Source organism: Gymnogyps californianus, chromosome 1 (assembly GCF_018139145.2).
Source record: "Gymnogyps californianus isolate 813 chromosome 1, ASM1813914v2, whole genome shotgun sequence".
Lineage (NCBI taxonomy): Eukaryota > Metazoa > Chordata > Aves > Accipitriformes > Cathartidae > Gymnogyps > Gymnogyps californianus.
The window spans coordinates 27,491,083-27,503,934 of record NC_059471.1 but is presented as its reverse complement, the minus strand read 5'-3'; the positions used below and the strand labels follow the sequence as shown (position 1 = coordinate 27,503,934).

Genomic DNA, 12,852 nt, shown 5'->3' with positions numbered 1-12,852 from the left:
ACCTGTTCCAGTGCTTCACCACCCTCACAGTAAAGAATTTCTTCCTAATATCCTCTTTCAGTTTAAAACTGTAACCCCTCTTCCTGTCACTACACTCCCTGATAAATAGTCCCTCCCCATCTTTCCTGTAGGCCCCCTTTAAGTACTGGAACGCCGCTATAAGGTCTCCCCAGAGCCTTCTCTTCTCCGTGCTGAACAACCCCAACTCTCTCAGCCTGTCCTCATAGGGGAGGTTCTCCAGCCCCCTGGTCATCTTCATGGCCCTCCTCTGGACCCACTTGAGCGGGTCCATGTCTTTCTTACGCTGGGAGCCCCAGAGCTGAACACAGTACTCCAGGTAGGGTCTCACGAGAGCAGAGTAGAGGGGGAGAATCACCTCCCTTGACCTGCTAGCCACACTTCTTTTGATGCAGCCCAGGATGCAATTGTCTTTCTGGGCTGCGAGCGCACATTGCTGGCTCATATTGAGTTTTTCATCCGCCAGTACCCCCAAGTCCTTCTCCACAGGGCTGCTCTCAATCCACTCATTGTCCAGCCTGTATTTGTGCTTGGGATTGCCCTGACCCATGTGCAGGACCTTGCACTTGGCCTTGTTGAACTTCATGAGGTTCGCACGGGCCCACCTCTCAAGCCTGTCAGGGTCCCTCTGGATGGCATCCCTTCACTCCAGCGTGTCGACTGCACCACACAGCTTGGTGTTGTTGGCAAACTTGCTGAGGGTGCACTCAATCCCACTGCCCATGTCGCCGGCAAAGATGTTAAACAGCGCCGGTCCCAATACCGACCCCTGAGGAACGCCACTTGTCACTGGTCTCCACTTGGACATCGAGCCGTTGACTGCAACAATTTGAGTGCGACCATCCAGCCAATTCCTTATCCACCGAGTGGTCCATCCGTCAAATCCATGTTTCTACAATTTAGAGACAATGATGTCATGCGGGACAGTGTCAAATGCTTTGCACAAGTCCACGTAGATGACGTCTGTTGCTCTTCCCTTATCCAGCAAGGCTGTAACCCTGTCATAGAAGGCCACCAAATTTGTCAGGCACGATTTGCCCTTAGTGAAGCCATGTTGGCTGTCACCAATCACCTTATTTTCTATGTGCCCTAGCATAGTTTCCAGGAGGATCCGCTCCATGATCTTGCCAGGCACAGAGGTGAGACTGACTGGCCTGTAGTTCCCCAAGTCTTCCCTTTTTACCTTTTTAAAAATGGGGGTTATGTTTCCCCTTTTCCAGTCAGTGGGAACTTCCGTGGACTGCCACAACTTCTCAAATATAATGGATAGCAGCTTAGCCCCTTCATCCGCCGGTTCCCTCAGGAACCATGTATGCATCCCATCAGGTCCCATGGACTTGTGCACCTTCAGGTTCCTTAGATGGTCTCAAACCTGATCTTCTCCTACAGTGGACGGTTCTTCATTCTCCCAGTCCCTGCCTTTGCCTTCTGTGACTTGGGCAGTGTGGCTGGAGCACTTGCTAGTGAAGACTGAGGCAAAAAAGTCATTGAGTACCTCAGCCTTCTCCATATCCCAGGTAACCAGGTCTCCCATTTCCTTCCGGAGAGGGCCCACATTTTCCCTAGGCTTCCTTTTATCACTGATGTACCTATAGAAGCTTTTCTTGTTGCCCTTGATGTCCCGGGCCAGATTTAATTCTGTCAGGGCTTTGGCTTTCCTAACCTGAACCCTGGCTGCTCGGACAATTCCTCTGTATTCCTCCCAGGCTGCCTGTCCTTGCTTCTACCCTCTGTAGGCTTCCTTTTTGTGTTTGAGTTTGTCCAGGAGCTCCTTGTTCATCCATGCAGACCTCCTGGTGTTTTTGCCTGACTTCCTCTTTGTTGGGATGCATCGCTCCTGAGCTTGGAGGAGGTGATCCTTGAATATTAACCAGCTTTCTTGGGCCGCTCTTCCCTCCAGGGCTTTATCCCATGGTACTCTACCAAGCAGATCCCTGAAGAGGCCAAAGTCTGCTCTCCTGAAGTCCAGGGTAGCAAGCGTGCTGTGCGCCGTCCTTGCTGCCCTAAGGATCTTGAACTCCACCATTTCATGGTCACTGCAGCCAAGGCTGCCCTTGAGCTTCACATTCCCCACCAGCCCCTCCTTGTTGGTAAGAACAAGGTCCAGCATAGCACTTCTCCTCGTTGGCTCCTCTGTCACTCGGAGAAGGAAGTTCTCATCAACACATTCCAGGAACCTCCTGGATTGCTTATGCCCTGCTATGTTGTCCCTCCAACAGATACCGTGGTGGTTGAAGTCCCCCCATGAGGACCAGGGCTTGTGAACGTGAGGCTGCTCCTATCTGTCTATAGGGGGCCTCATCCGCTCGGTCTTCCTGGTCGGGTGGCCTGTAGTAGACCCCCACTAAGTTCATATTGTATTATCTCTGCAGATACTTACAGGGGTTCTTTAATTGTTTTTCCCTACAAAAATGTTTTGAATTGTGGTGAGTCTAACACTTGCCCAGAATGGGAACCAGAAGTATTATACCAGCATCCCAGTTCTGAAGTTAGGAGCTATTTTACACACTCATCCCAAAGCCCAACAACTGATTCACTTTACCACTGGGAAGTTTAACAAGGCTATTCATGCATAGCTGGTTCCTAAGAACTGCATTCTAGTTTCAGTTGCCATTGTTTTTTTAACCAATTAATCAGAATCGCTGCAATTATGGATAAGTCTTGACTTATTTAATAGATATTTAATAGTTTTCTCTGTGCTCATTCATTTTACTGAGAAGGAGCAATGAATCAAATGAGGAGCTTCTGCTTGTGTTGATGTGGCAAAAAGGAAATTTAAAATGTTAAAATGAAAAACTGCTATGTCATTGTTTGTATAATAATGTTCATTAATCCTTTTAATGAAGCTTTTCAGTCTTCATTTTTATGTTTTCCTTTTCTTTTGTTTTCTTCCTCCTATTTGAAGTTAAACAGTAGGATAATTGCAATTAAAAAAACTGGCATTGTATTCTATTCTTGGTGAAAGTAGTGTAAACTCTGGATTTTATGATGAAGGCATCTGTGCTGTGAACTTGTTTTGCTGTAGGGACATGATCTGAAGTAGGTCACCCTGGTGATGTACAAGCTGGTGTGCTCTGGTGCTCTGATCCTGAGTGAGCTGGCTAGTTCCCTTAATGACACAGCTGCAGACAGAGCTGAGGAAAAGTTGACCCAGTGGTTTGGGTCCAGCAAGAATCATGATTATAAAGATAACCTGCTCCAGTTGGCACTAGACTTAGATGGGATGGACATGAGAAGATGCACAGTAATTGGCACAGGAATCAGGTCTTCTGGCCTGAGGCAGAAAACAGATGGTATAACTATACCCAAAGGAGTCCAGAACATGGTCCCTAGCTTTTAGAAAGGAAAATTCAGTGCTGATCCAGTCGATAACGTTAAAGCATTTAAATTGCAATTAAATATTATTTGTCTTAATGAACCAGTCGTCACAGAGAAGTGCCGAAATCCACAAATATAATCTTTGGGGGAAGATATAGAAAAGAATATGCAGTGATGTCTCTAGAGGGAGAGACAACAATCTACCAAATTTAGGAGTCTACTTAATGAGGCTGGGACTTGAATCTGTCATTAGTGCCAAGCAAATATACTTTTCACAACCAGTAGATAGAGAATTTTGACATCTAAATTTGAAGTTAAAATAACTAGAAGAGCTTGGGTTTTCATTAAGTATCTGGGAAAATACGTAAAATATGAAAAGTAAAATGTTCTAGAGAAAGAGTAATTGGGCTTAATTCTTGTTGAACTGCAGCACAATCATTGGAAAATATGTGTGACAAAGCAGCAGACCTCAGAGCTAACATTTCCTACCAGCTTGGCTGTAATGGCAGTACAAAACAGCACAACAGAGAATCTGGCCATGACTTTAAAAAAGTATGATTAAGAAAGTTTATGATAGCCATTTTCTTTTGCTTCCTCCCCCAAAAAAGTTTTTTAACATCCATTTGTTAGAGAATGGTATCAGGTATAGTTCTTTGTGTTACAGCATAACTCACTTGTACATAAGTCAAAAGGGAAATCACTTTCCATTGACAGCTTTCATTTCTAGATGACAAATCACATTCTTTTTCTAAGTAATATATACTAAACCACCTATTGATCTCAGAATGAGAATTTAATTTGGACCTCATATTTTCTTAGACTGCTTTGTAAGTATAAAAATAAGCACTGTAGTACAAGTGGGGTTTTTTGATATCTTTACGTATTTCCTAGTGCAATGAAATAAATACTTAAAGGTAATATTGTGCTACAGTAAAGAACTGGCTTGACTTATTCTGATGATATATTATTTATAAAAATAATTATTTTTATAAAAGTATTATTTCTATATAGTTAATAGTATCACTTGTGTTATTTCTTCATCATTTCCATTGACTGAAGGATATGTATTATAGCAACACTAAAGATCAGATTTAATCAGCAGTGAAAATAATATTCTGGGCTATGTATATGCTTGGATATCACTAGAATCAAACTCTGTTATTATTTATACCAGATCATTTTTGCTGGCACTGTGAATAATTTCTGATTTTCACCATTCTCAGGGAAGAGCCAATTCCCAGCATGACAACTAAGAGAATGAATACCAAAACATTTTCAGATGGGCAGACTCTATGAAGAGCTAAAGATGCGCAACCAGGAATAATCATTATAGCAAAATCCCTCGTGTAATTACAAACTGCTGGAAGCTATTGGAAGCCATTGTAATGTGAAAATATAAACTTGCTGATTGCTAATTATATGGAGACAATGTCAAAGTCAAATAACATACAACATAATACTGACAGTACAAAAGATACTTTGAATACCTCAGAATGTAATATCTCCAATTAAGGAAGAAAAAATATACAACAGTGAAAATATTTTGGCATAGGCAATGCAGAACTGGCAAATTAATGTCACAGAGTATTTCTATTTCTGCTAGTCGTAAAGTATTTGTGTAAAATATTTAAAAAAAAAATTTTTTTTAGCTCCCAGTTCAGCAGAGGACTACTTAACTTTACTATGTGATCATCCTAGATGTGATCCCATCCATTTATACAGGAAGTATCTTATGGCTTGGAGCATGTCTTTTTTCCATCCATGTCTACTATTCCTTTCTAATAGAAGGTTTTATAATAGAGTATAAATCTCATTTGACCACAGAATTTTACCATGAAGTCTTTTTTTTTTTATTCTGTAGAGAAGGGCTTTTTAGTGGATAAATAAAAAAGTCAAGTGTAATAAGAATTCAGGATCAGTAATAAAATATATTAAACACAGATTGTCCTGGTTTCAGCTGGGATAGAGTTAATTTTCTTCTTAGTAGCTGGTACAGTGCTGTGTTTTGGATTTAGTGTGAGAATAATATTGATAACACACTGATGTTTTAGTTGTTGCTAAGTAGTGCTTATCCTAAGCCAAGGACTTTTCGGTTTCCCATGCTCTGCCAGCAAGCAGGTGTGCAAGAAGCTGGGAGGGAGCACAGCCGGGACAGCTGACCCGAACTAGCCAAAAGGATATTCCATGCCATAGAACGTCATGCCCAGTATATAAACAGGGGGGAGTTGGCCGGGAGGGGCAGATTGCTGCTGGGGCATCGGTCAGCAGGTGGTGAGCGGTCACATTGTGCATCACTGGTTCTTTTCCTTGGGTTTTATTTCTTTTTTTTTTTTTGTTATATTGTTTTTCATTACAATTATTATTATTACATTTTATTATTATTATTGTTAGTATTATATTTTATTTTACTTTAGTTATGAAACTGTTCTTATCTCAACCCATGAGTTTTACTTTTTTCTGATTCTCCTCCCCATCCCACTGGGAGCGGGGAGGAGTGAGGGAGTGGCTGTGTGGTGCTTAGTTGCTGGCTGGGGTTAAACCATGATACAGATAAACTTAGTTGACCTATATAACTGTATGTGACCTATCAGTAATATCTCTGAGACAGCCTATACAGGTGGCATTTACACTGTGGGTCCCAGGAAGGCTTCCCTGTCCCCAGTTCCTGTATGCGCTCAAATACTCACTTATTACACATGAAGACAAGGTGTGGGTACACAACATCTTCCCCTCATTTCCGCTGGAGGAAACAGGTCCACAAGGACAAGAAGGGAGATGCAGTATGCAGTAACAAGCTCCCCTTCTCTGCGCAGCTGAGGAACAAGACTGTAGGGTTCACCATTAAGTATGCTTTTCTTCCATCAGGGTACCCCAACAGTTCCCCATTCAAGAACTTCCTTTATTATTCAGCTAATGTAATAAATGTAGGTATCGCTACTGAACATATTTCACAGCATATGTTGACAATCTCTCAACCACAAAAATGGAGCAAGTAGTCAAATCTGTGAAAATTAAGTTGGACATTTTTAATAAAGTCATACAATTCCTTGATAAATGAAGAAGAAAAGCATAACTGTAAAAGAAGTGTCAGCAAGAGATTTAGGGTAATCTTCCAGTTGTCTGAAGAAGACACTTTGGAGTGATTCATTGTGTATGTTATATGGCCAATGGAGCTCAGAACCATAAAGAAAACGCTGCAGTGAAGAGACAGGTATTTTTGTTGCTTCAGGACATTGTTAACTAACGTTGCCAAAAGTGTTGTTAGATAAAAAAGACAGCATGAAACTGGATATCTGAACCTCTCAGAAATGCTGTATATCATCTGTAGACACTGTATTGTGGTTTCTGTTATAGACCTTTGCCTGTGGTATTAGAACTGCTTCCCTATGCATGCAGCTCTTAAAATGCTGACATAGTATTTTATATGCTTGCTCCGTACTACACTATTAGTTGCTTCTTAAGTGTTTTATGTCTAGTAAGTCATTTAAAGTACATTACCGATGGTGTTCCCCCTAACTCTAGCCACATCAAATGTATAGTCTATGTTAGTTTTCTCCTATAGTCAGAAGATCCAACCAGTGCTAAAACTGTCCTGTTACAGTATCTTTAAAAATTACGATTTAAAAAATTGACTCTTCAGTGTCTGGGATTTGAAAATTTTCTGCACTTACTGAAAAACTTCCTATGCCTCAGAAAGCAATCCTGTCTTTAACACATCGTACCTTAGCAATACAGTCACAACACAACAAAATCTAATATGGGTATTAGGAGACAAGAAACAATTTTTCAAGCCTGCTCAGAAATTGTTTATGTATTAACATTGAACATTTTGCATATTAATCTGTTTAAAGATTAGAACTAAGCAGCTACTGCCCACCCAGTGTGGAGCACCCTCTAGATGGTGTAGTCAGCAAGCATCTCCTCATGGCATAAGGTATTTCTGCATCGGTTCTGGTCTACCCAGCCCTGGGGCAGCCCAATACTTGGTAGACATTGGAAAAAGCCCTCCTTTTACTTAATTTCCACCACATTACAGCAAGGGAAATTCATACCTCTTTAGCCATGCTTGGCAAGGATTAGGCCCCTACGTCTACCACTAGCCTTTGCTAGCCACTGGAAGTTGTTCCTTCACCTGGGTCCCCAACACAATGAGGGTGGCCCAAAGACGTTGAGAAAGGGGACACAGGCATGACTTAGGAACTGATTACTTTTAGGTAAGAGGATATGCAATGGGAAGATATTATAAAGAAGGGGAAACAAACTTGGATCTGGCACACTCTGGGGCAAAAAAAGAAAAATATTTTACTCAGGAATTAGTCCATGAGTCATACTTTTTCACTAGTCAAGCAAAGCGCTAATCTGTACCTACCCAAGCAAATTGAGTTGAAAAACTTTGTAGGGAGACCCCCATTAAGAACTTGGCAAAAACATAACTTTGAAACCATCTGCTCTGACTACATGCAGTATTATTCCAGACATTTGTGTCTTGAAACAAACACCCTGAAACCTTGTGAATGCATTTTTCCTAATGGAAGAGAACACTCTGTTACTCTTCTTTAAGGCTATTTTCAAGATGCTTATGGTATGAGTAAGTTTTCTTGTCTTTCACAACAGTCAGATGCAGCTTCAGTGCTGGTGTCTGGTAGGCAAATGTGTCTCTGCTAAGGACACTGGCATTTCATTAACATACACCAGGTTTGAATTTGGCTCAGGATAACATTTCTGACAAGATCCAGACATGTATGGAAAGATGCATGCTGACTCTCATTTCATTCCAAACTAAATAGCATTTTCTACCAGTAGTAAACCCAGTGATTTCAGAAACTGTTTAAGTTACCTATTATTCATCCCCGAAGGATCTTGGCTCCAGTGGTTATAAGTATTATCAAAATAATGTAAAATCTCAAACTAGATGCATTTGATTAGAGTTCAAATCTGAAATTATTTGGTGTAAATTAACAATTCTATTATTTAACAAGATAAAAAAGTTTCTGCATAGCTTTATTACGTCTTCAGCTAATGATTTAATCAAAAGTATGTATATATGCATGTGTGTAACTGTATCGGGTTTGTGCGGGAAGGTTTTGGTAGCAGGGGGGCTACAGAGGTGGCTTCTGTGAGAAGCTGCTAGAAGCTTCCCCTATGTCTGATAGACCCAATGCCAGCCGGCTGCAAAATGGACCCACCGCTGGCCAAGGCCGAGCCCATCAGCGACGGTGGTAGCACCTCTGGGATAACACAGTTAAGAAGGGGGGGAAAAACTGCTATGCAAGAGCAACAGCAGCTGGAGAGAGGAGTGAGAAAATATGAGCGAAATAACTCTGCAGGTGCCAAGGTCAGTGAAGAAGGAGGGGGAGGAGGTGCTCCAGGCACCGGAGCAGAGATTCCCCTGCAGCCCGTGGTGAAGACCATGGTGAGGCAGGCTGTCCCCCTGCAGCCCATGGAGGTCCACGGTGGAGCAGATATCCACCTGCAGCCCGTGGAGGACCCCACACTGGAGCAGGTGGATGCCCGAAGGAGGTGGTGACCCCGTGGTGAGCCCGCACTGGAGCAGGCTCCTGGCAGGACCTGTGAACCCATGGAGAGAGGAACCCATGCTGGAGCAGGTTTGCTGGCAGGACTTGTGACCCCGTGGGGGACCCGGGCTGGAGCAGTCTGTTCCTGAAGGACTGCACCCCGTGGAAGGGACCCACGCTGGAGCAGTTCGTGAAGAACTGTAGCCCGTGAGAGGGATCCATGTTGGAGAAGTTCGTGGAGGACTGTCTCCTGTGGGAGGGACCCCACGCTGGAGCAGGGGAAGAGTGTGAGGAGTCCTCCCCCGGAGGAGGAAGGAGCAGCAGAAACAACGTGTGATGAACTGACCACAACCCCCATTCCCCGTCCCCCTGCACCGCTTGCGGGGAGGAGGTAGAGAAATTCGGGAGTGAAGTTAAGCCTGGGAAGAAGGGAGGGGTGGGGGGAAGGTGTTTTTAAGATTTGGTTTTATTTCTCATTATCCTACTCTGATTTGATTGGCAATAAATTAAATTGATTTTTCCCAAGTCGAGCCTGTTTTGCCCGTGATGGTAATTGCTGAGTGATCTCCCTGTCCTTATCTCGACCCATGAGCCTTTCATTATATTTTCTCTCCCCTGTCCAGCTGAGGAGGTGAAGTGATAGCAGCTTTGGTGGGCACCTGGCATCCAGCCAGGGTCAACCCACCACATTAACATAAGGAAAATGCTTCTTTTTTTTTTTTTTTTTTAAAATGCAACATCTCTGGCTCTCTAATGCATGTGTTTCTTCTATTCTGTATCTCTTATGTCAAGTCTGGCATGCTGCTAACCTATGTCCCCTTTATAAAAGAAAGCATTAGGGAAAATAGGAACTAGTGGTCAAATAAATAAAAATATGACATAAACCCCTGGAATATACTTAAAGCTTCTTTTGAAAGCTATCTGAATAATATTAAATATTTACTGGGTTTGGGTTTTTTTAGTGAAATTCTATTTTAAGCATCATATTTTAAAAACTGAATTCCCATCATGGAGAACAGACAGACCATAAAATACCGTACAGGATAGGAATATATCCTGACAAGGATTAGTGAAACAGTGAGGAATGCTAGTGCTTAGTTCATGTTGTGCAAGCTTTATGTAATGTATCTGTAAGAGTTTTGTCAGTATAAAAGCATGTAAGCCTGATTTTTAGAGAATTAGCAGGGAACATACCGAGAATGGTTCATTCATGGCTGTGGAATTCAGTTTCACTGTTTACAGATCTCAGTCGTGCTTTTCATTTTCGTAGTGACTTCCACCTCGTGTTCTGTGAATTCCCCACAAGTGTTGCTAGTTGAATAATGGAAGCATTTGTGAACTTGTTTTTCAGTTTGAAATCAGCTGTTGAGGTACATGTGTTTTACAGTCTGTTGGCTCCTTGTGTACTCAACCGACAGGGAAGTCAAGCTTTATTGTGAAAAGTGAATTTTACTGGCTTTGTACTATACTTTTTGATTGAAGGAAGGGCAGGCTGACCCAGCCCTGTCTTACTGGTATTATCAGTATGAGTGGGCTTGCACAGGCTATGGATTTTTTTTTTTTTAATCTCTATCTAAAAGTTACTTATTGTAACATACATGGCATGGAAATAACTTTACAGAGGTGACAAGGAACTAACCGTCTCCCTTTCTTCTTCTCCCTGTAGTTTGTTGCTCAGCCCAACTGCCAGCAGCTGCTTGCGTCCCGCTGGTACGACGAGTTCCCCGGATGGAGGAGGCGACACTGGGCTGTGAAGATGTTGACATGTGTTGTTATAGGACTCCTTTTCCCGGTCTTCTCTGTGTGCTACCTGATAGCTCCCAAAAGCCCATTAGGGCTGTTCATCAGAAAGCCATTTATCAAATTTATCTGCCATACTGCATCCTACTTGACTTTTCTGTTCCTGCTGCTGCTTGCCTCTCAGCACATTGACAGGTCAGACTTGAGCATGCAGGGACCGCCACCAACCATCGTCGAGTGGATGATATTACCGTGGGTCCTGGGTAAATGTATTACTAAAGAAAATACAGTGAAAACTGTTTTGACCCCTGTGGTTTTGCCAAGCATTCCTGAGGCAGGAAGATACAGTAGAGCGTTCTGTCATGAATTATTGACCTACCAAAACAGACAAATGGTCCATCTCCTCCAATACCTAGCAAGAGTAGTAGACAACTGGGGAAGAGTTTAAAAATCCAAAGTGTCACCACCTGATATATTACAATGAGGGAAAACAGAAGATATCGGGGGTTCCTTCCTGTGATTAAGTGGTGCCCTGAAACATACACATTGATATTCTTTTTAATACCTATTTTCTCCAGGCCAGAAATTGTTCTGGTTCTTCTAAGTGTCCATTTTTTTTCTTTGTTAGTCTACTTTTAAAAAAGAGTCCCTTTGCCACAATAATAATTTTTTATGTATTAGAATGAGGCACAATGTCATTTCTGGAGTGTTATCACTAACCTTAGTTACCTAAAGTATGCTTCTTTCTAATATGACAGACCCACCTATTGCAAATAGTGCTGACCAGCATTTTCAAGTGAGTATTTTCATTAAAATAAGCATGCAGAGTATTTTTCCTGTGCAAAATCATTGATGAGAACTTGTCACTCAATTTCAAACAAAGTATTTTACATCAGAAGGAATAAGAAAATTCCCTAGCATTTTTAAAATTGGGGAAAAGATTACCACTCTGTCCCGATAGTTTAAACCAAAAATTTCCATCTGGGATTATTGAACGCCTACTTTGTGTGGGTCATGTCAGCCATAAATGTCTTCCTGTGTGATTACTCAATCGTACTGGATTGGACCATCCTAGGTCCTCCCTACCTTTGCATGTCTACGCTGCTAGATGATATCTCTCTTGGTGTGCCGTGGTCTCTTCCCTGTTTCTTATTTTAGGAACTAACACAAGTTGGACCAGGTCAGGCCAAATATACTTGGTCTTGATGGAAATGAAATTGTAGAAGGAGGGACTTTTAGTAGCCTTAACTGCAAGAATTTAAGTTTGATATCTTCATTTAAATTGTCATCACATAGACAAGTTCATGCACAAACTTCCTGAAATGTTTTGGTGGGGTTTTGATACTGTTACCTCCCCCAGAGCTTCCCATTAAGATACTGTTTCTCTTCACTTTTGCAACTTTTCCCAAACACCTGGCTTTTTTAGGGCAACCAAACTGACAAGGCTTTTGGCATCATTAATCATATATAATTTACAACGCAGTGTTGAATTTATAATACACTAATTGGAAGTGCCTGATATTCCAGAGAAGAATGAGTTGGTGGCTTTTCCTCTATATATTCCTTGGTAGAGCACTGGGCAAAACAGGAGGCAGGGCTACATCTGTCTTTCACTTAAGAAAACAAGCAAGCATGACTGAAAACCCTGTGTACACTTACTTGTCAGGAACCTCTCAGAAGGACCTGCCTTCCACAGATGAACTGCTTTCTGAGATTTCCCCCATGATAGCACAGCATAAAACAGTCCTCACCACCAGCCTTCACTGTAAGGTGTGTTGTCCTTTGGTGGGTAAATATTGCTACTAACGTTAAAAAAGCCAATATTTAGTATTATTGCAAAGGAATTAATCAATCTGGCAGGCTGCTTAGAATGACATTTCCTACAGACAAGTCAGACTAACTTCAGTGGGTGAGATTCACATTTAAATATTAAAAAAATCTCCTCCAGTAAATTTTCCCAGTTTTGTACCATCAAGAAATAAGAAACCAATATAAAAATCATTAGTTTGATACATTACTTCCTTACAAATAAATGCTACAATGCTGAGGAGGAGCAGGGGGCTCTTCTGTGCTGTTCCATGCCCAGAGGAGATATTAATAGCTTTTCTGTCTGGCCTTCCAAAATAGCAGGTGGTCAGCGTCTATCCAGCTTTCACAGTGTCCTGAGGCTGAAAGATAATAAGAACAAATGCATAGCTGACACGTAGACCTTGACGCACCAAAGTGGGTTTTATCATTAACCTATCTTTTTAAAGAAAGA

At 41.9% G+C, this 12,852-nt stretch overlaps 1 protein-coding gene across 1 annotated transcript in view; it reads left to right on the top strand.

Moving 5' to 3' along the window:
* TRPC4 (transient receptor potential cation channel subfamily C member 4) overlaps positions 1 to 12,852 on the top strand; it is a 159,242-nt gene that overhangs the window by 105,247 nt on the left and 41,143 nt on the right. Inside the window, exon 4 of the mRNA XM_050915459.1 lies at positions 10,519 to 10,855. Within this exon, the coding sequence (XP_050771416.1) occupies positions 10,519 to 10,855 (337 nt within the window). The remainder of the gene's footprint in view (positions 1 to 10,518; positions 10,856 to 12,852) is intronic.